The sequence below is a fragment of the Cucumis sativus genome, chromosome 6 (genome assembly GCF_000004075.3).
Source record: "Cucumis sativus cultivar 9930 chromosome 6, Cucumber_9930_V3, whole genome shotgun sequence".
In the NCBI taxonomy this organism is placed as follows: domain Eukaryota; kingdom Viridiplantae; phylum Streptophyta; class Magnoliopsida; order Cucurbitales; family Cucurbitaceae; genus Cucumis; species Cucumis sativus.
The window spans coordinates 9,409,161-9,436,302 of record NC_026660.2 but is presented as its reverse complement, the minus strand read 5'-3'; the positions used below and the strand labels follow the sequence as shown (position 1 = coordinate 9,436,302).

Below are 27,142 nucleotides of genomic sequence, written 5' to 3'. Positions count from 1 at the left end.
TTATTATTTAATATACAAAATAAGATTAAAAAAGAAAAAAAATTGAGACAATTATGAATCCATTGGATGAATTTAGTAGATAATTATATATAGCATTAGAAAGAGATAAGAAGAAAAAGAAGAAGAAATTTAGTAATGCCTAAAATCAAAGTTGTGATTAGTAGCACAACAACAATAAATAATGAAGCTTAATCAATGAATATGTTACATGAAAAGGATATAAAGAATAAAAGGAATGGAGGAGCGGCAAATAACACCAAATAAGAAAAAGTAAGATAAGATGTTCACTACACAAATATTACCAAATCAAACGAAATTAGTTGATCAATCAACCTCATTGCCGACGGAAATTATTATGTAAAGTATCTCTCTTTACTTTATTTTATTTTAGTTCATTCACAAATTAACTTTATCAACTTTTGAAAAGATGAGTGAATCTAAGGTAGAATAGTAGAATGCCAACTATAATGTCACAAACAATATGTTCAACAACTGAGCAATCACAGAGAAGCAAGAAAAAATATAAAGACACAAATATTGGTAACTCATTTCGATGCAAAATAACATGTCTTGTGGGCAATGTGTTCGGAGGAATGAAACTTTGCTATATAAAGAATCTAGCAATTGTAATGAAAGTACTTATTTAATAGACTTTTTCGAGAGCTTCGAGAGCGACTCATGTATATATAGCTTCCTTTTCAATTTCAATTTGAACTCATCTCAGTGCCACAATAATACTTTTTCAAACCTTTTATGCATGGAATCTCGGCTCTCCTTAAGGTGAGCAGGATCCCCTCGTACTCACCATATTTAGGCTTCTACTAAATACTATATCAAAATAAAACCTCTCAAGTTTTATAATGATTGTCGAATCAAAATATTATAAAATTTTGATGTAAGAGCAAACTTTTTTAAAAAGCTGAAAATAAACTACAGTAAATTATATATCATAAAATGAAGTAGATAAAAAAGACTGCAAATTCATAACATATTAAACTAACATAATATAATAATAAGAATACAAAATTCATATAAAATAAAATATAACCCAACACAAAAAAACTCAGCTTGATCAAAGAAAATGAGAGATGAGAAACGTTTTAGAAAACTAAAATCAATCAAGTTCGAGTTGAATTGATGTGAAAATTAAATGAAAAATATTTGAATAAAAATATGATTTTGTAGGGTGAAAACAAATCGCTTTGAAATATAGAATCAAAAATTAGAAATTTTCATCTACATGATATGAAAATCTCGAAATTATGTTACGATAAAAGAAAAAAGGAAAGGTTAGGTTCACATATCGTTAATAGTTCATATGAATATAAGAAGATAAATACTAATATACCATATGTCATTTTCAACTTTAAATAACTGTGATTAAATTAAAATATAAAGTTTATATTCATAATACTATAATTAAGTGTATGATATCGTTAAAATATAAATTTTATATCTCTATGATTCTATATTATTGTCTGGTGATAGTCATATCATATCATTAATTTTTCTATATTTCTATATGTAAAAAATGGGTGTCATGAGTTACTTTTTCTAAATGTTTTTGTCATTTGATTCAACTTTTTTTCTTTCTTAAATTACTTTTTATGAAAACGGTTAAATAATAATAATAATTTTAACGTGATAATCGGAAAATGTAAGAGATAAAAGATAAATTTTGTATTGGTTGATGATACTTTTTGTTTAAATATATGAGTATTTATATATTAAAGTTTGGAGAATGTAAATATGGTAAAATACAATCAAATCAGTTTACAATTAGAGGCCTAATTAGAGGGGAGAAGTTTAAGTTGAGATTTGTGGATCTAAAATATTTTCTAATAACAACATATCATATCATATATTGAGAAAAATGCCAATAAATAATTTTTTTAAAAAATAAAATATCAAGAACTAACAATTAATTTGAATTTCACCATCAAAATTACAAAATTAAAATTTGAATAACCACAAATGGTAAAACTTATATACTGTAACTTCTAATATATAGTTATAATATGGTGTATGATGTTAGAAACTCCGTTGCACGTTGTTTTAATCGAGTTCAACTAAGTTGGAGGGTATTGTTGAGTTGAGCAAGTCTTTTTCTATAAAAAACGAGAAAGAGTTTCGATTTGCAAGTTTATAGGGCAATGTTCTAGTCATTATCCGTTTCGAACAAAAATAAAATCATTTTCGGGTATTTAGTTCTTTGGTACATCGTTTATATATCTTTTATTCTTTGAAAAAAGAGAAGAATATGAATGTGAAATTGGACGGTTGTGAACAAGTGGAAAATACAACTTTTGGTAAGCGTAAAATGTAAGATTTGTAATAAATTAATTAATCATTCATTCATTTCATTTTCGTTGTTCATATCTTGTAAGTTCACGTGTCAATTTCAAATTCAAAATAATAGTGATATGTTAAATATTTTAATTTATTTTTCTATTTTAAAAAATGTTCCTAAATATAACTATTTTTTCTATTTTAAACATTTTCATCATTTAATTTGTTGAATTTCATATGCATTTGCAGCCTGTTTCTGTCCTTCTGTTCATAAAATGTTCCCAAAAACTTGAGTTGAAATGTAGAATGATTTGTATTATTATGATTTATGTCTAGAGGATTTATCAATCCATATATATATAGCTAAATATATGTAAAAGACAAAACTAAATTTCTTGAATTATCAATAATATTACCCTAAATTATATATGAAGTCAATCAATTTCAAACTACGTAATTAAGCAAAAATTTTAAAAAGATAAAGATATAAACTCACACACACACAAATTAACAAAACCCTTGTATGAACATTCAAGTTACTATGTTTAACACTCAACACACATCGAAATTTCCTGTAATAAAATAGTAGTAACTATATTTCTTTTGAAAAAATTAACAAATAAAATAAAATATTAGTTGGAAACTATGAAATCTAATATTAAGCGATGAAAAAGTAAAGAAAAAGTAACAAAAAAAAAATAAAAATATTTGAAGATTTGTTAAAAGACATTCCACCACGCAATCCATTAATTAAGACGTGTAATTGAACTTTGCACGTCTTGGCATGAGTTGTGATCTATCCATTTTTCTTTTTCGTTCCCATTTATATTTCTGAATTAAAAGAATATTGTGTGTTGTTATTTTGGGAGTTAATTACAAAAGTAATGAAGTTTTCTTTAGAGAAAAACTTGTAAAACAAATCTTCCTAAACTATTTTATCTATATGATTAGCCCTCCAATCATACTCCCAAAATGAAAAACGCTCTAATATTTCATACTCCCATAGAAATGAGAAAAAAAAAGACTATTAAAAATTTGTGTTCTCACCTGAGCTTTCGATTTCCAACGGATAAGAAAATTTGTTCTTTGGCAGGCACGGGGAAGAAGCAAATGTTGAGCTTCTATTGCAAATTCCTTAGACTAATTATTATGAGGAAAATTCAAAGAAACTTAGACCAATTTTAAAGGATTATAGGTTTTTGGGATTGAATGTCCAAAATAACGTTATATGAAAAATTTTCTTGAAGGATTACCAAAAATAGACCCATTCTAAAAGGCTTATAGGTTTGAATTGTTTTTTTTAAAGTGAGATTTAGGACAAATTGATTATTTTAAAAAGGATTGTTTTTTCAATCTCACAAACATCTAAAGTTTGCGTGATGTGCACGAGATTGACAAATAGCTAACCAACTTTATCAAACATGTTACATAATCACCCATAAATCACACAAAACAAATATAAAATTGATTTGGGATTGGACATTTAAAGTTTAGAAGTTAAAGAGAAATTTTCGAGATACAAAAATAATAGTTATAAATTTCCTACATGTTGCAAAATCAAATCACCTTAAATCATATAAAATAAGTTTATAATCAACTTGGGATTGAACATTTAAAGTTTAAAAGTTGCAAAATGTTTGCAAGATACAAAAACAGTAGCTAAAAACTTTTTAAAACGTGGGTAGAATCACCTTAAATTACATAAAACAATCATATAATTGATATGAAATTTGACCTTTTGAAGTTGCGAGATAAAAAAAATAGTAGCTAAAAATTCTCTTAAATAGGTGTAGAAGCACCCTAAATCACATAAACAAGTATATGATTGATTTGAGATGTTCATTTAACATGTGAGACCAGAGCCCGTAGGAACCCACCTCGAATGAAGCGGGAAATCTCCAAATACACGACAACATAAATATGTTTTAATTTAATCTCTTATTCCTAAACTTATACATTTCAAATTTCCTACCAAACTGACCAATAATCCAAGAAAATTGCTGTTAGATATCACTCTAGAATAAGTAGTGAGAAACAAAAGTTACGGAAACACAGACAAATGCTAAATTGCTAATTACAATTCAAAATAGGTTTATTGTAGATTTCAGTAGTCTTCCAAACTTTAGTCCATTAAGATAAAATTAAAGGATTTATCATTGTTCTCTTTTTTGACAAATTATTATAAATCTCTTAAACTTTTCTATTTGTTTCAAAACTACATAATACTTTCAAAAAAGTTACAATATTTCCCTAAAATCTCATAAATGTTTCAAACAGAAAATCAGGATTTAGAATTGCATGATTATGACCTAACAATGCAGTGCTTCAAATTTTCGCTCCATGTCACCTACCCACCCTACATTATTTCATATCTCAGAATGGTAAAGAATTTCTGCTCCAACAGTATTTTTGAAACCTTCATGAAAATCCAAGGATACTGTTGCAAACTTTTGAAAGTATTAAGGGTAATTTTAAAATAAATAAAAGAGTTGGAAGGAATTTTTTTATGACTTAACCTTATTTTATTGCGTCAAACTTTAGTGAGCAAGGCTTTTAAGTGTGGTTGAAGACTGGTTAAGGTAGTAGCCATCTGAACCACGTAGGAAAGCTCTCCATCCACCAATTTAAACACTCTGCTTATTTCTTTCACCTGTCCCAATAATAGAGGCCAGTAAATAGTACACCAATGCAAGATGCAAGATACAAATACAGGATAAGTTTTTTTATTTAGTACAACAATTATAAGAAACTAAACCTCCCACTATAGGATGGAAGGTTACGTCAATTACCTACCTTCCGTCAATTACTTTTGAGCTAAGTTCACGTGACAAGTCATTTTTAAAAAATCAAGAATATACTTAGCAAGAGAACATATATTGACTAAAGTCAATAGTTTTATGCAATATCGTTTGATGCATGTCACACTTGATTTATCTAATTGTTAGACCGATTATTGGCTTTGTATGACTAGTATCTAACACATGCATTATACTAACATGTGTTCAAAATGTGTTTAACAAGTGTCAAATGTTTAAATGTCTGACATAAATCTGCTCGCTAAACTTAAGTGTCGTTCCTTACATCTAGTATGTTGATCTGAGTGTAACTAATTATTGATTAACAAGCTTTCGAGGAAAATAAAAGAAGAAAAGCTTACCCACCTGTTGTATTGATCTCATACAATGGGGGACGAGCAGTATTTTCCATCAGACAATGATAATCTATCTCGTTTATAAGATGTTCTGTGGTTAATTTATCGCCTCTAACAGAACCAATTCATTTGTACACTTTGGCATACACTTCGCATCCATCTATGTAAGATTTTCATGTGTAATTCTATAAATTAAATAAAAACACAATTTGTGGCCATGTACGATCAAACTCAATTATCTTTGATTCTTAGACATCTCATTCTCGGACACATTATTCTCAGGCATCTTTTGTCATAAAAACTAACACATAAATCCGTCAAGGGAGTCAGGGGCGCTTGGCTTGTGATTTTAGTAAGCCTAGAAGATGGACATTTAGGTTTGTGTGAACGTCGGTTCGAATTGTATAATATAAACAAATACATATAGAAACTTAGTTCCCATTGCGATATTTAGTTCATGGGTTTATGATTTAAAAGAATTAGAATACAGTATAAAGTGAAGATCTCATAAGCTTGGGTAAATTCATATTACCAAAGAGAGGCTTTAACTTCTTGACCCTAGGTTACACAGGTTTAACACGCACATTCATAAACAATTTGATCTTTTGTTTTTGATCATTAAGCCCGTAAACACTCCTTCCACCTTCCAAATTTGGAAAACTGAAAAAAAAATAGTTTTTAAAATCATGATTTTATTTTTTGAATTTAACTGGAAAATTTGAAAATTCAACTCTTATACCAGAAACATAAAAATCTTGGTAAAAAATTGAGAGGAAATAGGCTTAATTTTTCAAAACCAAAAATAAATAATGAAATAGGTACAGAACAAAAGATATATCTGTATTTGAAATAATGACGGATATAGTGATCGTTACCTTAGAAGCATTTCCCACAAGTTCGCTTTGAAGCTTTATCACTTTCTCTTCTGCATTGTAGGTTCCTTTCTGGAACAGAGACAAATCGGATCAAATTAAATGAAAAGTAAAACAGAGGTCTCCATTAGTTGCAAGTTGTAGAAAACTGAAAATAATATTCAGGAGTTGATGATAATGATGCAAATATAGTACTGGTTATAAAATTTCGATGTCAAGCAAATAAAAATTGGCTATAGAAACCAGAGTTTTTATGGCAATGTGAAAGTTCACGTGAGCAGCAATATGAATCTATTTTTCTTCTTTCCTAATCTGAAAGTCATATCTAACCATCCAACTTGCTGCTGATTTATTTTAAGTTCAACCCCACTTAGAAAACCTCCATATAATTTTGTAATGATGCGTCTTATTTCGCTTCTTATCAGTTTCACCATTCTGGTTGTGTGAAGAGTATGCATGCAGCAAAGAAAGGCAATCTGCACCTACATCACAAGCTATTAGATCCATACCACAATTAAAAATATCAACTCAAGAAGATCGCAGATAAAAGGCGGACAAAATAGCACTTGTAGTTTGATCAAGTTTCACACATTCATATGGAGGAGGGATTTGAGGAGCTTTGTTTCATTTCACTTTTTTTTCCATCTCCATGAGTGATTGAGGTACCTTGGCTATATCTCGACTACTCTTATGTGAAAACCAGTCTAATCTTATAAAATTTAGGTGTCAGGGAAGCTCGTAGAATATTAAATCCTAAATAGTTGACCGCCATACATTTGAATTCATTCCCGCTAAAGCTCTAGCCATGTCACACCCATGTCCCTTAATGAGCAACTAAACTAGGTCAACTCACGATGATTAATTTCATTTCACACCTATCCACTTCAACCATATAATCTATCCATAAAGCTCACTTTCAAATGAAATACCAACGTTTTTAGTACATGATTTGTAGGACCCAGATCCAGAAAAGGAAGAAGCTTTGTTGAAAGGTTTATTTTAGCTATGTAGAAGAGACGTTACGCGAAAAAGGTTGCGTTTGAGGCTAGATCGCGCTGAAGCCTGGCGATGCGAGAAGAAGCTTGTGTTGATTGCAACTGGAACACGACATGGAATCAAAACAATAATCTTACACAACATGGAATCGAAGACTCTCCTAGCTTCAACATCGTTACACACTTCCCATACGTATCAAGAAGCGAGAGGAACAGACCATAACATTAGCTCCATAGCCAAAAATCTTAACATAGGCACGGAACTTTTCAAACAGGCCTCGGTTGCAGCTGCAAAAGTGGAGTCTTCGAAAACAATTGAACTTCTCGACACCGCCTGAACTGTGAATGAACAATACCAGCCACAATCTCAACATAACCTGCCATGAGTGAGATCCGTGACACAACATTTATGTTGGGCATTTCATCGAACAGTTGATGTGCGGCTACAACTCTTGCTGAATCTGACATAGCAATTGACGATACAGTTGATAGTGGCAGTGTAGTTTCAGAATCTGAGCTTTAGGGCCATGGAGTAAGTCGAGATTGAAGAAATCAAATCGTTGCAATTTCAAAGATGGCGACTGAGATTTCAACGGTTAGAAAAGATGGCCGTTCGTTTTGGCGGGAAAGACAGGGCCAAGTGAGGGCAAAAGGGAGGTTTTGTTTCAGCAGACAGGACCTGATTGATTATATTGTTAGAGCTCACAGAGTATAAAGCCTTTTTATATCATCTCAAAGAACCCGTTTGTTTCGATCATTACTTCTCTAAATCAAAATCGAAAAGCACAAGCACGTCTATATTCAACAAAAAATCTCTTCCGGCCGATGAATTTGAATGTAACAGTAAACCACACAAGAAGGAGAGATAGAGATGGTTGACCTGAACTTCAACGAGACCAGTACTTTGAGCGATGACTACCTCAATGGTACCATCGGGCTTGGGACGCCAATAGCCACTCTCAGCATGCATTGGCTCTTTAGAATCGAGTTTCCATGTCTTTTGACTGTAGGAAATCACTGGCTTCTCCCATCATCATCGTATTAAAAAATCCCCAAACAAGGAAGATAACCGATTAGACTAAATAAGCAAAATCCAATCGAGTGAAGTGGGACGATTTTAATTATATTAAGATGATATCAACGACGATAATGAATAGAGACGAAGAACAGGGAGTTGACGGTTACCTTGCCAGAATGGGAGAAGTGAAGTTCCTCGCCGTAAGAGAAGGAATTAATGGTGGGGAATCCACCTTCGCCTTTGCCTCTCCATGTTCCGAGTAAGAATGATAGCGGTGTTACGGCAGGATGGATGGACAGTGGAGCCGGAGCCGGAGCCGGTGCCGATGCCGGCGGCAGTTCTCCGTCCATTTCTATGGCTGTTTTCACTCGTTCGCGTTTGTGTTAGTGTTTTTAGTTTCTTACCGGCGGAGTACACAACAAATACACCTTGTCCTTCCCTCGTAAACGAAATTTTTATTTCTCTAAAAGAGTAATTTGCAATAATGTTTACAATCTCATCTTTGAGCCGTGAGCCGTGAGCCGATCTCCTTCTGTATCTGAGCCCCAAGCAGTATATGTTTAATATCATTTTGAACTTCAAACTTTTCCATATTCAAATTTATATATTATTTTGATCTTTTAAGTTTAAATTTTGAATATATTTATCTAAATGTTTTTTAGTTTTAAATTTTAAATTTTTCGATACACATTTTTTTATGTTATTTTAAATTAATTTATTAATGATAAAAAATCTTTAATATTCTACCACAACCATATTTACGTAATAATATAATTGTGTTGAATTTGAATCAACATCATTTAAAATAAATGAATTGAAAGAGAAATAATATTTCGAGTCAAATTTTAATAACATATGATCGATAAAAATAGGTTGATTTACATAAATATAACAAAATTAAAAAATATTTATTGTCTGTGTAATAAAAAAAAACAAAAGCTCATAAAAGCAGTAAAATATTTTCATAATTTCTCATATTTGTCCTTGAATATTGTGTACAATTCATCATTTCTCTTTGTTCTTCTTATTTGCTATTTATTCATATTCTCTTTCATATTTCTTTATCTTCTATTCCACATTTTCTTTCTTCTATTTCTAAATGATTTATTTTTTTGTTTACATTTTTTTGTTCTTCACCATTTTTGACAAGATTTTATAAATTTGCTTTTTCTTTCCATATTCGAGAATATTAAAATCGTTTAAATATCATTGGGACATCATTAAACGATCGTTTACCATTGTTAATGTAATTGTTTACCAAGGGTTAACACGATTTTTAAATTTGAAACCTTTTTTTCAATGTTTAAAACGAACTATATGATTGTGTTGACATAATCTAAACAATCGCTTAGTAGTTAACACGATCATTTAGCATGGTCAACACGATTGTTTGATTTGAAATTTTTAACGATCATTTACATTGGACTACGCACGATCAATACCATGATCGTTTAAATTTGAACTATTTTTTTCAGCGTTAAAAAGAACTACATAATCATGTATCCTAAACGATAATAGATCATTCGTTTAGACTGTAGTACACGATCGTTTAGAAGAAAATTACACATGTATGCATGTGCTTGATTAATTGCATCTTGACTTACAGTTTTTGTATTTTTCATCGTGGACCTATTGCTTTTTCCATTTTCAGAATATTTTATACAGTGTAAATATTTTACCAGTTTGTTATATTTTCTAAAAACCCTTAAAAATTATTGTATTAGAGTAATTGTAGTGAGATTTATGTGTATTTGATAATGTTAATGTTTTGTAATTATTCTTTTGTATATTTTTCTTTAATGAATTCTATGTTTTTACCTAATTAAATAATATTTAAACTAAAAAATAAGCAAAACTATTAGAAAAAATAACACAAGAAACAAGAAACAAAAAATGATAGTCAAACAAATTTCGTTTCTATTTTTTTTTCTTCAAGAATAATTATGTGGTGATTTTTATTCTAAACAAAAAAAAAAAAAACAAGAAACAAAAATCATTATCAAAAGAGTCCTAAACAATTAAGTTAACGCTTTTAAAAATACGAGAGCCTAACTTTTTATGATTAACATTTAAAGGTGCAATTGCAACTAATTCCATCCTTTAATGGAATTTTTGTGATTTGCTCCTCACCCTACTTTCTCTTTGATAAAAATACATTTAAAATTTTGTCAAAAATAATCTCCAAAAATTCATATTTGTTATATAGTTTTTCTCAATCCTTGGCCACAAATAATAATTTAGCTTATTTTTATTGCACATTCAAACTAACCGTTGTTTTGGACTCTCAATGAAATCTCGCTTAGTATAAGAGCTGAGGTTTTTAAGTAATATTTTTCAAAATCTTATATAATATCTAATCTTGGTTATAAAGATTATCTAATCTAAAAAAGATAGGTGAATCAAATATTTAAGATGAATCAAATTAAATTATCTACGAGTACTTAATTTGGGAAAAAAAACTATATACAGTGTTCGTTTTATCCTAATCAAAGTTTCGAAACAAAGACCCTACGAAAAAACTATTGTTATTTCTTAATGATTGTTTAAGGGATACTAATATTGCTATTTCTTTTAAAGTTTATTAGGAAAACATGGTTAGTTTGAAACTTTATTATTTATCAATCTCAACCACCAAACTCATTTCATTCTCCATCCATCCTTGTGAATTTTTCTCCAATTAATTTTATTGGGAACGAGTTGTCACAAAAAATAATTCGTCATTCATTTTTTACATAGGTGACAGTTTTTTCATTTGACAACCTCATTTCACTGAGAGATGTAAGCATGGAAACTCTAGTGGACAATTCCTTTGGAGGACAAAAACTCATTAAGAGTATTGTTGTAAAAATTCGACAAAAACTCATTAAGAGTATTGTTGTAAAAATTCACGACAATTGTCACTTCGTAGTATTGCAATTTTTGCATTGAACTGTGTTTCTACTGTGTAAAGGAAGTACTAGGATATGGAAGTAACCTCGGATTTGTTGGAAATGAGAAAGACTCAGGCATGGTCATTAATAAAGGTCACAAACCACCGTTTTCCAGAAGAGGTAGTAAACTTGGACGACCCCCAAACATTATTATGGATAAGGGCGAAAGGTTGGGTTGGTTTAGCCTGAATACACATAACACAAGATAAGGTAGAAACATCAACCTTAGAGAACATATGAGGAAATAAGTAGTTCATGTATTGAAAGTTTGGGTGGCCTAGATGGAAATGACACAAGATACAGTCTTTTTCCAAAGTAGTAAAGTACGAAGATAAAAAAAACTAGTCCTAGAAGTCTACTAGAGGAAGCATCATCGTCAAGGAGGTAGAGTCCCCTACTGTGCCAAGCAGGCCCAATCATCCTCCACGAGCTCAAGTTCTGAAAAGAAACAGAATCAGAATCAAATGAGAAAGTTGCTTTGCAGTTCAACTCACGGGTAATCTTGCTAATAAATAGTAAATTATAAGAAATCTTGGACACATGCAACACATTATGTAAGGGTAACCTTTCAAAAGGGAAAAATTTGCTCCTTTCCTGCAATGGGGCTAAGGAACCATCTGCACTGCAGTTTTGGTTTCCTCATTATCGACACATGAAATATAGGAAACAAAACTCTTAGAGGAACCTCTAAGATACTAAGATGATCTGTAGCACCTGAATCCAAAATCCAAATATTCTTCCCATCAACAATGATAAGACTGAGCGACTAAGCATACTTGCGGTACCTCTCTGGTAAAGACTGTGGGAATCACCAAGAGGAGGGCAAGGTACCTCTCCTGTTAGAAAGCCAAACTTGCAGCACCCTTCAAAGATCCTTTTAACAGATTGCGACCAAGAGAAGTAGTTCTAACCATTCAACTATTTCTCCTGTAAAGACTCTTGTGTATGTCACGAACCAGACATGCAAGTAGAAGACAAATAAGGGAACGAAGTTACTGAATTCTCATAATACATTGGCAAGTTGGTTGGAATGCTAGGACTAAGTGTGCGTGCAGGATCCAAAAGCTGCCTCAAACGCCACAAGTTGATGTCAAAACATAGCCAATTTTTGTTGGGTGGTACCCTACACTTTTGGTTTAGGTTGGGCCAAAGACTCACCAACTTCAAATTTCGACTAGGTATGGAGATTACCAACACCAGGATGGAAACTAGGTAGATTTTCCAGTGAGATATAGGTGTCGGTTAGATAGTAGTGAAAGATCTCATGGGTCAGATGGTGCAAGGGATGTACTAGTGTTTGCAGCAGCCTGGGATTTAGGGTTTGCAACAAGGTGGTGATTGGCAGCAGCTTAGGGTTTGGCGCTCATAAAGATTTTCTTTGGGTTATGATGTTGGCGCTAGTACAGATACGCCTCCCGATCTCCCCTCCCCCTCCTCTCTTTAGGCTTCTCTATTATTTTCACACTATAGTTCTCTTGTAATATGAGTTTTACATTAATAAAGAAGTTTGTCTCTATTTCAAAAAAAAAGATTCAAGGGAGTAATGAAGGATGGATGCGTGAGATCAAGACAAGGGCTTCAAAATGCAGACAACCAGAAAATGTATAGATGAGATTGTAGTGTGCAGAAGTTCACTAAATTATCCTTTTTAGCAAAATTTAGGTTGTACATAATATGTCCAAAAATTTTCATCTTGTCTTTTTGTAATAGCATTTTGTACAAAATAATATGATTAAAAGCTATTTTATCCCTAATTTGTTGTAGTACAAATTGATAGATTATAAGTACACATCACAAGAATATAAATATCAGAACTAAATTTGACTTTTTACCTTCTTATGTTGCTTCTAGTACATTTTGTCCATGTGAGCTTAGAGCCTTAAAAGACATCCTCTGTTATGGAAACTAGCTCTTGCATTTGGAGTCTGCAAACAGGAAAACCAAGTGAATCCAGACAAGTTGCAATTAAAACAGCGAGCAAGAATATACCAAAAGACAAAAAAGAAATAAGATTATCAAGTTACAACTACAACTCAATCAGTGGCCACACAAGTTTGTTACCTATGAAGCTGCATGGGCAAATCTGATTCATTTGTCGGGATATCTTTGCAGTTTGCACCAATAAATATACAAAGCTCAGTGCTGCCAAACCAACAAAATACTTCAGAATCAACCAGGAACAAAATAAACAACTAGCATCACAAGTTATCACATTCGCACTAGATAGATCACTACTTCAAACCTATCAATCGTAATGAAAGCTACTGACCTATGTATCAAATTCACCTAAACAAAATGTAAAGATTTCAAAGAGATAATCTTCATGAACTGAAAATAAACTAAAATTCTGATTAGATACCACATATAGTTAATAGTCATATTGATCCTGCTCTGTTTCTCCTTAAAGAAGGCAATCATTGATTACATAAAAAAACAGAAGAAGAACCAATAAATTAGAAGACATGATAATCTAAATATGCCACCTTGCCTTCTTCAGTTGCACGCTGCCCGCTGGTCAAGGTGATATTCTTTTTTTGTCGATTCTGAATCTTTGAGATTGACCTTTTAATAAAAAAAAAGTTCAGTTACACTGTTTTTCTAAGAGCTGCTGACATTCTCATCATCTTTTGATGACCACAAAACCGAAGACAGCGTTAGTTGAACGGGACCGCGCTGCTACATGTTTCTCAACACCCCAAAGAAGCCATCACCACCAATCTGTAAAATAATCCATCTTCAAACTCTAACTCAAGAACAAAAGCAATCAAAATGAAATCCAAGTCCTACTTTCAAATGGATTTACAAATTAGAACAATTTTTGGAAACAAATTAGTGCAGAAGAAATTATAACAAGCTTTCAAATGGATTTCACAAACCAGGAAAATTTTGGTTGTGAAAAGGTACAAGATCGTGAGAGAAAGATCTTGTCACAAACATAGAGGACATTAGACACAAGGAAACATGTTGGGACCTGTAAGAGAACTAGAGAAGGTACAGAGCTAGAGATAAAGAAGTGAAAGGGGAGAGCAAGAAGAGATGAGGAGGAAGCTAGAAAGGAGCAAGAAAACTGACGGGGATGTGAGAGAAAGAAAAATGAAAAATAAAATAAAACAACAGAGGGGGGGATTACACTTCCAAAATTCCGCCCCTCCTCCTACCACTTTTTTCGCGCGCCTTTTACAAAAAATTACCTTTTTTCCTAAAATGCAAAAAGCTATATTCAAATGCTATAAAAAGACCATATTTTTGTAGTCACTTAAATCATTATCTGGCCTTCTATCACTATAATCAGTGATCAAAAGTAATACACTTTATCACTATTGCCAGAAATTGAAAATATAATACTTGTACTTCTATCATTGAAAGTCAAATGATAGTCGTCTATCACTATCCATCATTGTCTATCATTATATATCATTGTCTATCAACTATCATCTTTATATGTGATAGACATTGATCATGGATAAGAGAACCAAGTGGAAGTAAGTGTTCTTGGAGCATGCGCTGGTGCAAATTTTTGCAAGAATTGTAAATTGCTTTGGACTTTCCAATATTTGTAATTAACTTGGCCCATTTTACTATATTGAACAACCCTAAAATTAACATAGAAAATTTTAATTTAAAGAGAAATTGCTTAAATCTCCTAGTAGAAGGAACTAACTACCTATCAAATTATTTATATATACAATCTAAATCTAAAATAAATGTTTAAACATATTCATTATCTCGGTCATTCAACAATAAAGCTTAAAATTGTCTAATATTTATATAATAACAATAATAATGAAAATGAAATAATAAAGGTAAGTGAGGCAAGGAACTGTCCCCGTTTAGCTCACTTGAAAAAAATTTCCTCCCTTCCTTCCCGCATCCCCCATAAAAACAGGTCCCCACAAAAAAATACAAATAAAAAATAAAAATACATACATCTCTAAGCAATATCATGGGTGAAAGCTAAATAGATGCTTATATACACTTTCCAAAATGCTATTAGAAATTTAATGTCACAATAAGATGATATAGTTGTAGTATTCTACAAACTTACATACTTGATACTAATATTAATGATTCAACTCCGGCCAAGGATAGTTTCTTTCAATACAATGCAAATATGCTACACGAGTGATTATTAATTACAGGTACAATGTCTTCTAAAGACAGATTATTTTAAACGACAAAATTGCTTAAAAAATTTCAAATACAGCAAAACAACAGAAAACTTTTCCAATGGGCTGAGGAATTTTTTTACTATTTTGCTATATTTGTAAATAAATTCACCATTTTGTTTTATATAAAAACAATGACAACCTTTTTCAAACGATAGCTCCCCTCTATAATAAACCTGTAGTTCATTCCTTTTTCTTAATGGTAGCTCACTACACAAAAATCAAGTTTAAAGTGTAAAACAAGGCATTAAATTAACTTTGAATAATCAAATGTATATCGCAGAGTAATTTTGAACATGAGATGAGAAACCATTTCAAAATCACTCCAAACAAGCCATAGAAATCACATAATGGCATAATCATAAATCTCCAACACCAGAAGATTAGCAGTGAAAGACACAAACACTTGTATTTTGATCAATTTTAACAAACCCATCTGCCACAACTATCAAACAACAAATAGCTTCCCAAGAACCAGATCTCCAACACATACATACTTGCTCCCATGTTTCCCCAAAAAAGTAAATCTCATATTTCTCTATCCAAGTAATTATCAGATAATTGTAAAATTTTGAAAAATTAAAGTAAAAAAACGAAAGATTATCATGGTACTAGTAGCTACCCTACAAAGCTCTTAATCGAGAATGAACTACTTCCCTAAATTGCCTAAATAGAGGACCAACTCCGAAAAACTAATCAGCAAGTTCTGTACTTGTTTTCAACCATAGGAAATGTGGCATTAGGATTCTTTGTTGTTTGTCGTGGGGTGGGGGAATCAAACCACTAACCTCAAGGTTGATAGTATAAACTTTGTGCCAGTCTAGTTATACTCATTTTGGCAATTCTTGGCCGGGAGTTGACAACAACGGCATGTATTTGGGCATGAAAGCTTCAGCTTGCAATGATTCCTAATGATCATGAAGATGTAACTTAGTCCTGTAGTGGAGATGAGCACCCAAATCATACCCAGAAGCCTCCATTCTATTTGCAAGAAAAAGAGCATCGTCTTTTCTGTCCAAATGAAGAAGATTGCACAGCAGTTGATTACAAATTGGAGGCATCAATCTAAAGCCTCTTTCTAGTGTAAAAAGAAAAACATCCATGGCCATATCGAGATTTTCTACCATGCACAACCTGCCAATCAACATCACGCAGCTTGCTGAACTTATATTCATTTTGAAGTCCTTGAGAACGGAAAATATTGCAAAGGCTTCGCAATCCCTCTTGGCTTGAACCAATCCAATGAGAAAAATGGTGTATGGAGCTAAGTCGAAATTTTTTGATTTTATGTCCATTTCGAGTAGTCTTCGGATTGCTGTTTGAAGCTCTTCATTGTCAAAACTTTCCGCTACTACTCTGACCTTTTCGTCTTCCCAGCCACGAAAATCCCTCAGATACTTCATCCAAACACTCAAAGCTAGTGATATATTATTTTCTCGACATGACCAAGTCATGATGGTCTTGTAAGTAGAAGACTCAGGCACGCAACCTTTCTTTACCATTTGTTCAAAAATCTCTAGTGCATCCTCATTCCTACCAGCTCTATAGAGCCCATCTATTAAAGTCCCGTATGTAACTGAATCTGGCATGTGTCCTTTAAGTTGCATCTCTTTGAAGAGCTTGAAAGCACCATTAATATTTCCAAACTTGCAAAAACCATTGATTAGGATGTTATAAGTCCTAATATCAGGCAAAACCCCACTGTCAACTAGTTGCATAAGAAGCTTGTAGGCCTTAAGAATCATTCCCGACTCACATAATCGCTCCATCATAACTTGGAGACTGGCAATATCAAAAACCTTATCGGTGCCCTGAGAAAGACGAAGAAACAAAGAAGGTTTTCTTACTATCTCCATTTGGTAAAATAAAAGGCGAGCTTCCTCAAGCCTATTAGCTTTGCAAAGTCCATTAATGAGAGAATTGAAGGTCACAACAGAAGGAAGGCATCCAAGCTTCTCCATTTCTTTGAATATATGTTGTGCCTTATTTATTAACCCATTCTTGCACATACCACAAATGAGAATTGAGTATGTGTGATTATTCGGGAAACAATCGTGCTTTGAAATCTCTAGTCTAAGAGACTCGGCCTCATCCAAATATCCCATATCACAAAACCCTTTAATTAAAGCATTATAACAAATAGTATCTGGCCTAAGCCCTCGTTCTGTCATCTCACCCAACAGTGTCAATGCTTCGGTAACCCGGCCTTCTTGTGATAAACCTCGGATCATAATAGTATACAACATAACGTCAGGCTTGATGTTTTCCCTCAACATTTTTTGGTACCACATATGTGCTTCTTCATATCTCCTAGCTCTAAACAAGCCATTAATTAAACAACCATACCCAATAACTCCAAGAATATGGCCATCCTTTGTAAGTAATTGCAACAATGTAAAAGCATCATCCAAATAACCTGACTTACAAAACCCATTAAGCAAAACGTTATAGGTTATTAAATCTCTATTACACCCACTAGCTCTCATCTTACTGAACAATCTTTGAGCATCGAAAATTTTCTTAGCTTGGCACAGTCCAGAAAGAACAATCGAATAAATTATCTGATTGGGCAATATTCCTCTATCAGTCATTTCATCAAAAAGTACAAGGGCATCTTGAGTTTTACACGTTTTACATAATCCATGAATCAGTATGCCGTACGTAACCACATCTGGATTCAAATTACACTTCAGCATCTGGTTATACACTGCTAAAGCTAACAGAAATGCTTCTTTTCGCACCAGAAAATGCAAAATCAAATTGAAAGCAAAAAGGTCGGGCTTACAGTCAAAATCTCGCATCAGACCAAATGATTCAACGGCCTTCTCATCCATACCCGCTTCTGAGTATGCCTCAATCAACACAGAGAAAGCTTCGGAGGAAATCTTAATTGCTGAATTCTTCAGCTCTTGAAGAACTTTCCAATATAATTCAAAGGCATTTTCCTTTATTAACTTGCCAATGATCAAATCCTGCACGGTGCGGCAGCGGAGATGCCAACTCTTTAATGACCAAATAAAAAGTCGGAATCCGAGTCGGGTATCCGGCTGTTCTTGAAGGACGGAGGTAATTGTATAAGACCTTATACGGGACGATATGACTTTCAATCCATCTTCCATAGGGTCAAGAGTTTCGATTATGGTGGAGACCTCAATGGAAGTGGCGATTGGATTAGTGCGCGAATGATATGAATGGAACAATGTAGGTTTTGGGACTACATGGATGATTATGGGTCGAAAAAGAATTGGTCGTAGCTTCATCGACGGCTAATTTCGTCCGGCAGAAGTCTCCTACCTCCACTGAGAGATCTCTCCTCGCGGAACAACAAAAATCGCCCGTCTTTAGGTCTTATTGTGGGGGGTTTTGCTGGCTGATGGTGACAACTAGGCACACGTTTAGAGTGCGTTCCGACGGGGAAAGAGTTATCGCGGGAAATTATTATGATAATTCTTCATAAAGTGTTTAATTTTATAAAAACAATTCTTTTCAAAATAAAATTGTAGTATTTGATAAATTAAAATAATAAGTTTTTAAAAAATTATTTAAATTCTAACTAAATTTTAAGCTTATTTTTTAAAAAAATGTATTATTAAAAAACATTTTGTTCTTAATTCAGTCCAAATGAATCCTTATTATTGGTAGTGTTATGATAATATGTATTTGAATGAATGATTATGAATAGCAGTGTTATGATAGAATGTGTTTGAGAGAATAATTATAATAGGTAGTGTTGTGATAATATTTGTTTGGAGTAAAAATTAGGTGTATGAAAAAAAAATTATTATTATTTTTTAAAAATTTGTATTCTAAATTCAATACACAAATACTCGTATATTTAATTTACCAAATTGATGTACATTTTTAACTTTTTTTTATGTAAACGTTTAGTGCCAATAAATTTTGTTTTTAATCCGTAGTCTAAATACAATACACAAGTTAAATATATTTAATTTATCAAATCATATTAGTTTTCATAAAATAGTCTTCCATTTTCAATGATTATATGCCATTAAATTGTTAATTTTTTTAATTCATATTATATTTTTGTTTTCTAATTGATATTCTAAATGCAATACACAAATTGCATATATTTAACAATTGATTTAAACCAAATAGTTGCACCATAATTTCCTTCAAACGTAACTGTATAGGAAGAACAAAATTGTTTTTAGGAAATGAGTTATAAACCGAAGTCAATTACATTGAACACAATGTACGAGCAAAAAATATTTTTTTAATAATTCATATTATAACTCCAATACACCAATTTCATATATTTAATTTACCAAATCACTGTAGTTTTCTTAAAACAAATTGCAATAATTTATTTAAATACGACATCCATTTTCAACATTTTTTACGTAATCGTTAGGTAAAAGAAAAAAATTAAAATTTTAAATTAATGTAATTGTACCAAATTCATAACTAAAAATCAAATTGTGTTTTTTAAATAAAACGATTAAAATTTAAAAAACTCACAAGTATAAAAATTATAAATGAGAAAAAATAGATTAAATAATATTTAAACGATTAATTATACGTTAGAAATGATTGAGATGAATTGAGGAAGGAATAAGAAATGATTGAGCGAGGAACGAGGAAGGATTGAGGAAATTAAGAAAGGATTGAACCCTTCCTAACCCTTTCTCATTTCCTTCCAAAAAATTTCCCTCCCCAAACACACCCTTAGTTTTTTAATGGCACACCTTCAAATGGTTTATCTCGATCGATCTCAACATCGAGATTGTTTTCAAATTTTAAAACTCTTTCAACGTTCATGATTTGTTGTCTTCTTTATCACTCAATTCAAATGTCATCAGATATACTTGCTTATTATCGTCAAAAGACACCCATCAACCATCAAAACTTGAGAAAGCCTCTAATGGATGCCCTAAATGTCATGTACATGTACGTGAAATGACCATCGGGATCCTACTCCAAATGGTACTAAGAGTTTGGATTAGCAATATTTAATGCTTCTCCATACCAAGCTAACAAAGCCTAAGATTCTTTAGGAAACCCCTTGCCATGGACAGTGTCACTTCTTGAACCCTCTCATACCACAAGTAAATGTCAAATTCCTTTAAAAAAATCTTGAATTATTTCTTTAGGGGTTTGCGGGAGGGAAGGGAAATGACTATTCACGTTTAAGGGAAGGAGGGAAAAAATAGCAAAAAAAAAAAAACTTATGATATTAGGACCCATGTCACTACATTTTAGTAGCAACTTTAGAAGCATATAGTCATCTAGTATATATAATTAATTGTCATATTGTTATATAATAGGCAAAAAAGAGTTGCTATGACTTTTTTTTTTTTTTTTTTTTGTCTTCTGATGCAATTTCTCTATATAATAATCATATAATGGAGGAAAAATTTATATGAATTTTAGAATAATGAAAGAAAGTTGAGAGAAAACTATCTTGTGTATTTCTAATATATTATCTCTAGGTTTACATAACAAACAATAGACATGTAGGTTAGCAGGATCCTAATCACCTTTGGTTGCATAATCATTTTCTCAATATACTCTCGTCAAAAGCCCTTCATGGACTTGATCTCCAACCCACTCCTTATGGTTTGGTTTCTTTTCTAACGTAAAAACCTCTCACTAAATTTATAGAAAAAATATATAATTTATTAAGCATGAAAAAGCAAAGTAACAACTCTCATTAGGAGATTACTTATATTCAATGGAATTCGTCAAATTTGATTAAGCATAGCAAGATGAGAAGTCTCACTTGAGACTACATACCTTTCCCTTGATGTCCACCAAATTATGCAACTAACAATGCTCTTCTTCTAAGGTTGTTTGTAGATACAGTGATGTCAAAGTAGTTGGTGTCGCTCAAGGCTGTAGGGTATTAGGACAGAGCATATAACTTAGATAATTTCTGGCAAGACAGAGAATGAGTAGATTATTTCTCGATTAACCAACTCATTTGGTCAAATTGTTACGTAACAAAACTCTTCTCTTAATTTTTGACGGAAGGAGATGATAAGAAGAGATGGAGGGACTGGTGGTGAACAAAACCCCGCTAAAACCGATTGATAATGGCCGCTGCTATGCCAAATTGACTTCAAAACTTTCTTGCCTTCACTCTTCTTCTTGTCACTGCTGAGGAAGGAGAAGAAGAATGTCATTGCCATGGTGGATCTCCCCCACCGCCGTTCCTTTTCCATCTCAGACACAGCTAATTTCTCATCCTTACCAACACCACTCTCACATTCGTCTCAGAAAATTAAGCTCTTCTCCTTCAACTTCCACCGCTCCCAGAGCTGTATTGCTTGACGAAATCGTTCAACTTACCCACAACAAGGTATTCCAATCCCTTGCCTTCATTCTTCTCAATCAGTTTCTATATACCCTTTTCTCTTCTTCTCAATATTTCCTTGAATTTCCCCCAATTTGTTTTCTCTCAAGGTTTTAGTTGCCGCCGGTGTGTCCGCTGCAATTGGGCAGCTCGCCAAGCCTTTCACGTCTGTTGTTTTCTATGGCAGAGAGTTTAACATCAGAACTGCCTTTGAGGCTGGAGGTTTCCCTTCAACCCATTCCTCTGTTAGTAGACATTCTTTGTTCTCCATGTTTTGATTATATATATATATATATTTCTATGAATTCAATCATAACCATGACTGCTGTTGTCATGCAAATGTTTCAGGCCGTGGTTGCTGCTGCTACAATCCTTGGTGCTGAGAGGTAATCAACTGCTTAATATGCGTTTCTGTGTCGTTTTGCTTTCGTTTTGAAGAACTTATGTGCTGTTTTGTTAGAATAACTTTCCATCACATTACTTATGATTACTATCGCAGGGGTCTTGCCGATTCCATTTTTGGCATAACTGTAGTTTACGCGTCTCTTATTATGTATGATGCTCAGGCAAGTACGAAGGCTCTTCCCCTTGTTCTTCTACTTTCTTGTTTAGCACACGTTCTACTTGTTAATAACAATCACTTCCCCTTCTCTTTTCTGGCATTTTTCGCGGATTAATAGCAGTTTTGTTGCTCAATTTTGTATTGTGTTTAAGTAAGCGCGTAAATATGGACTTTTATTGATGAGGAACGTCAATAGTAGGACAAACTGATCTCAGGATTTTTACCGACTAGACTCTGATGTTTCACTTTTTGAGGATTCCATATTGAAGAGATGACCTCACAATCTTTATCAGATACATGTACTACTCCAGTTAGTTTTGTGATAGAGCCCATGTTTCTCTTATGTCCTATTTGTTCTGTATGACTGCAACTTCTAATTTATCTTGGGGACATCCAACAACCAGTTATCTTGGATGAATGATGGATATAAGTCGTGACCTCAAACACCAATACTTTTGAACAAAAGGGTCAGTAACTGAATGAAGTTGAACGGCTCAGGATCCTATATGAAAGTTAACATCTTAAAATTGAATTGATACATTGTAGAATTAGGTTAAACTTCTTTCAATATAGAACCTACCTAGTAATTAATTTGCTTTGAGTTTTCTTGACACCCAAATATTTTAGGGTTAGACGGGTCGATGGAGAACTTGAACAAATAACATTTGAAGTATTAGGATTACCCTTTTTGTTTGATAAGAAACCAACCTGTCATTGAGAAATACGAAAAGATGTACAAGGACAAGAGTAACAAACTTTCATTCAGATAACCATTCTAACCATTCCTATGATATCCTTCGGATTTCCTTTAGAACGTCTTGGTAGAAGGGACAACTCTATTAGAGAATTATCCTTTTCTCCTTGGTAGAAGGGATGTGAGAATCTAGAGTCCTAATCTTTTGGATGGTTTCTCCTGTAAGTAAGCAGAAAAAATAATAGAGAAATTAAAGAAAGCAATAAAATCTAGAAACACAAAAATTTACTTGGAAAACTTTCAAACTAGAAAAAAATCACCAATCGCACAATATTTTTCACTCCCACTCTCTTCAAAGCTTTTGACTAGCGTTTAATTAGTCACTACACATAAGCTTAAAGTGTATTTGATTTAGGTTATTTGTAAACAAAGGAGGTGGGTACCTTTTGTAGGTTAGGAGCCACCCCAATTCCATCAAAATAAACTATGTGGGATTCCCACATCACACATTTTGCCAAACCTAACAAATTACACCTTGGTAAGATGCTTGAAGAATCCACATCATACATTGTCTTTACCAACAATCTTAGTTTAGTAGAGTATTATAAATCACTCCACCAAGTAGACCACTTGGAATACTACCTTCTAAAAATTTTCCTTTTTCATCACATGTTGAATAAACTTGCTAGAATTTATGGTGCAACTTTCACCTATTTAGCTTCACTTGGAAGTCCTTCAGCCATCAATATTACTTCCACCGCGCACCTTGCATACCCACCTAGTCAATGCCTTGGAATACCACCTTCTCAAATAGTAGACCACTTGAAATACTACCTTTCTCCAATTTGTCTATGATTTGACCACCAACTTCTCAATTATGGTTAGTCTACGTAGATGTACCCTCTGGTCCTCAGTGGGTCAGAGGTCGGTACAGTGGAAGTCTGTAGTTCCTCTTATCAAATGCTTACAGTCTGCCAATAATACTTTTCTATTTTCCTTCTATGATCGCTCCAAACTAAGGAATGTATTTACTATTGTTGAACTTTTCGAGAAGACCAGCATGAAGATTAACTTGTTTAAATTCAGTGTCGCTGAGATGTATTGTTTCTCTAAGAGGCAGTCAAAAGTGTGGTGACTGATGTGGGAAGCTTGTCTTCGATATCAGCCTTCTACTCGGAGATCCTGTGATTGAAGAATTTTAGTGAACTTTGCTGATGGGAGAACTCTCCCTTTATGCTCCCCTTTTTTCTTCCAATGGTCCTCTCAAACCTTCCTATATACATTCGTTGGAATCTCCTGCAGTATTAGAGCAGGATCGATAACCGTTCAGAAATTTCTCATGCCGAGTGCCCAGCTTTTTTTTTTTTGGTATCAATAAGAGTAATAGATGTAAATCAGCTCACATCGTAATTCAGGAATTTGTTATTTCAGCTTTATTTCAACCCCTTTGATGAAAATTTTGTTTGAAGGTTTTGTTTGTGAGATTTATGCTTGTTTTCTCTCTATTTTCGTATTATAGTTTACATCCATTGGATTTCTAGTTAAATTAAACAAGTTTTTAAAAACTATCTTTTAAAGTTTTCTCTTGATTTTTTAAAACACAAATGACAAAACATATATATTTATGGGTGAAATTAGTGTTCATAAGCTTAATTTTCTCAAACCGGAAAACAAAAACTCAAATGATTATCAAATAGGGCCTTATACAGTTCTTGCTTGCTTTCTTTTAGTCATGAGATTGTTTTTCTTTGGTACAATGAAGGGTGGGAATTCAAACCACAAACTTGTTGTAGTTGTAGAACTGCTGTTTGTTAGTTTATGAAAGACAATGTACAAAGTTCTAATTTCTTTTATGAGAAGTACAGAGATATCAAAATTTCTTTAGTTGTCCCTGAAACATGGGAATTAACAACAGAATTTCCTATTCTGCAGGGAGTCAGGAGAGAAGTTGGAAAACATTCTAAAGCCCTCAACAAGCTGTCACAAACAGAGAGACCAATGAACTCATCATTTCCCTACAAAGATGAAGACCTTCGAGTCGATTCCCAACTCGAAAAGAGAATATCATCGTCGCTCAATAGAAATCTTGAGATTGGCAGTCCCATGTTATCCGAGGAATCAACCAAGGCCCTAACAGTACCGAGTCCAGTAAAGCAGGATGTCACAACCTCAAGCGTAGCAAATGATTTGGAAGGAGGATCAAGAATGGAAGCTAGTAGTAGTTGGAAGCCATTTAAAGAGTCAATAGGGCACACTGAGATTGAAGTCGCAGCTGGTGCTTTGTTGGGCTTCACGGTTAGTCTTATTACCAATTCTTTGTTGTGATATCATTATTGTGATAACAAAAACAATGATTTATATACAAAATTATCTCACAAATGAACTGTCTGTACAGTTGCATCTTCTTTGTCAAAGCTAAACTCGAACAAGAGAACTAAATTACAATAGATAAAGAAATTACATGGTAGGAATTTGAATATAGGAATTTGAATAGAGAACTTTGTCTGATAATTTTCTTAAAGAAAAAAACCGATAAACATAGATTATATTCTCAACGTGAATGTGTTCAACGATAATTAATGCATGTAGTTGTCTTGAAATTGGTTCAAATCTATGAACCTCGGTATTAAGAAACTAATTTATAACATACTTTTTTTATTTTTAAACCTTTGATCAAAATTATTCATGGTTTTGTGAACAAAATGAGTCTATTACAAACAATTCATCGTGCCAAACGTAAACGTAAATTTTGAATTACGTTACATTATAAACTAATTCAATTATATACACAAACAACCTCTATTCTTATATTTCTTGTTATGGCAAGTTGCAAAAAACACCTTTAAAGCATGGTGGTAATTGCAAATATGCCTTTAAATCTTCAAAATTAAAAAAGAAAAAAGTCCTCTACATGATTCTATAAACTTTATTTAGGACTATAATAACTACTATTTAAACCATCTATTCATACAGTAACACTGTTTAAAAGTCTCAAACTAACTACAACCCCATTTCAAAACTCTCAATTTGCTACATTCTTTACTATTTGCTACAATTTTTATCATTTGACATTCATCATTTTTTTTTTATTTGCTATGGTATTTACTATTTCCTTATCAAATTAAACTAGTCTACACACCCAACACATACTATTATAACTCATATTAAAATAATCTACACCTCAAATACAAACTATTCTAATCAAACTATAATAACTCACTCCTTACTCCGAATGTCCCTTAGAAGTTTATATGCCAATTGTTACTATTAAAAATTTAAGGGCATAATTACAACTACCACCATACGTTAGAGGTCTTTTTTGCAATTTATCTTTAAATTTAACATGAATGAGTCATCATGTTAAAGAATATAGTTCAATCCACGCAAAAGTATGTAATATCAATCTCAATCTTGACGTTAAAAGTTCGATTCTATTGCTTTATATTGAGAATGAGAATATTAAATTACAAAAAAAAAAAAAACAAAAAAATGAGTTTTTGTACACATGACCCCTTTTAGGAGCTCAATAAAAAATAAATATGCTAAGTGTGATTGCGTCATCACCATGTAAAGATACCGTTTTGTCCCTAAAATCAGTACAAGCGTCTATGGGCACCACTACATTGTGCACGATTACCGTTACTCTCTACTTGACACACTTCCTTATTCCACACTTTACGAACAATTTAATATTATTTAATACATTACTCGATACACGATATACTCCATGCATGTTACTAGGTTACACGTTACTCGATCCTCATGTTGAATTGGGTATTACCCACAATTATTTAAATACATTCAACCCTCATAGCACATGCTGAATTAGGTGTTGGCCACAATCTCGTCACCAATAAGAAATCTTCATTGTTGAATGTAACAATTGTGTCCTTCAAATCAAACGCCATCATATCCCTCTTGTTATTTTCACTTCCCTTCGCAGGATCTAATGCATGTACAAGGGGATTGTTGAATATAATATCCATATCAATAAAAGCGGCTGAATACTATCTTTTTGAAGAGATCATATTGTGTAGATGTGAGCTTCTCCTTCACTATCTTATTAGCTAGTGTGACGTGGGAATACAAGCCGGTAGCTTGGCCAAGAAATCGATCCCTTACATAAGTTTTGCATTACCTTGCCATACTACA

General features: G+C 32.7%; 3 protein-coding genes across 10 annotated transcripts; 1 reads left to right on the top strand and 2 right to left on the bottom strand.

Moving 5' to 3' along the window:
• Positions 1-4,363: 4,363 nt before the first annotated feature.
• On the bottom strand, positions 4,364-8,834 carry LOC101218771 (UPF0678 fatty acid-binding protein-like protein At1g79260). 8 transcript variants are annotated; one of them, XM_004139870.3, is made up of 5 exons: positions 8,493-8,810; positions 8,188-8,328; positions 6,316-6,384; positions 4,806-4,939; positions 4,364-4,726 (listed from the first exon to the last, which is right to left on the bottom strand). In XM_004139870.3, the coding sequence occupies exons 1-4, from the start codon at positions 8,673-8,675 to the stop codon at positions 4,820-4,822; spliced, it is 513 nt and encodes a 170-aa protein (XP_004139918.1). In that variant the 5' UTR covers positions 8,676-8,810; the 3' UTR covers positions 4,364-4,726; positions 4,806-4,819. The 8 variants fall into 8 exon arrangements, 6 of the variants coding, with proteins under 6 accessions (XP_004139918.1, XP_004139919.1, XP_011656971.1 ...); XM_004139871.3 differs by having other exon boundaries at positions 4,364-4,705; XM_011658669.2 differs by having other exon boundaries at positions 4,364-4,645.
• Positions 8,835-11,305: 2,471 nt separating this feature from the next.
• LOC101204701 (pentatricopeptide repeat-containing protein At1g79540) lies at positions 11,306-18,824 on the bottom strand. Its single transcript, XM_004139975.3, has 5 exons — positions 16,210-18,824; positions 13,739-13,973; positions 13,317-13,397; positions 13,088-13,180; positions 11,306-11,693 (listed from the first exon to the last, which is right to left on the bottom strand). Exon 1 carries the CDS (start codon positions 18,679-18,681, stop codon positions 16,330-16,332), a length of 2,352 nt encoding a protein of 783 aa, XP_004140023.1. The 5' UTR covers positions 18,682-18,824; the 3' UTR covers positions 11,306-11,693; positions 13,088-13,180; positions 13,317-13,397; positions 13,739-13,973; positions 16,210-16,329.
• A 2,381-nt stretch (positions 18,825-21,205) lies between these two features.
• LOC101219161 lies at positions 21,206-25,483 on the top strand. Its single transcript, XM_004139872.3, has 5 exons — positions 21,206-21,740; positions 21,845-21,979; positions 22,083-22,120; positions 22,234-22,300; positions 24,923-25,483. Exons 1-5 carry the CDS (start codon positions 21,558-21,560, stop codon positions 25,313-25,315), a joined length of 816 nt encoding a protein of 271 aa, XP_004139920.1. The 5' UTR covers positions 21,206-21,557; the 3' UTR covers positions 25,316-25,483.
• Positions 25,484-27,142: the final 1,659 nt, after the last annotated feature.

Bases quoted from the DNA above. Each gene is read 5' to 3' on its own strand.
- LOC101218771 (XM_004139870.3), bottom strand. From the start codon at position 8,675: ATGGACGGAGAACTGCCGCCGGCATCGGCACCGGCTCCGGCTCCGGCT. The intron at 6,385-8,187 runs GTCAACCATCTC...TCTCTGTTCCAG, and splicing joins CTGGTCTCGTTGAAGTTCAG to AAAGGAACCTACAATGCAGA. The intron at 4,940-6,315 runs GTAACGATCACT...TTATTGGGACAG, and splicing joins TTGTGGGAAATGCTTCTAAG to GTGAAAGAAATAAGCAGAGT.
- LOC101204701 (XM_004139975.3), bottom strand. From the start codon at position 18,681: ATGAAGCTACGACCAATTCTTTTTCGACCCATAATCATCCATGTAGTC.
- LOC101219161 (XM_004139872.3), top strand. From the start codon at position 21,558: ATGTCATTGCCATGGTGGATCTCCCCCACCGCCGTTCCTTTTCCATCT. The intron at 21,980-22,082 runs GTTAGTAGACAT...CAAATGTTTCAG, and splicing joins TCCCTTCAACCCATTCCTCT to GCCGTGGTTGCTGCTGCTAC. The intron at 22,301-24,922 runs GCAAGTACGAAG...CCTATTCTGCAG, and splicing joins TTATTATGTATGATGCTCAG to GGAGTCAGGAGAGAAGTTGG.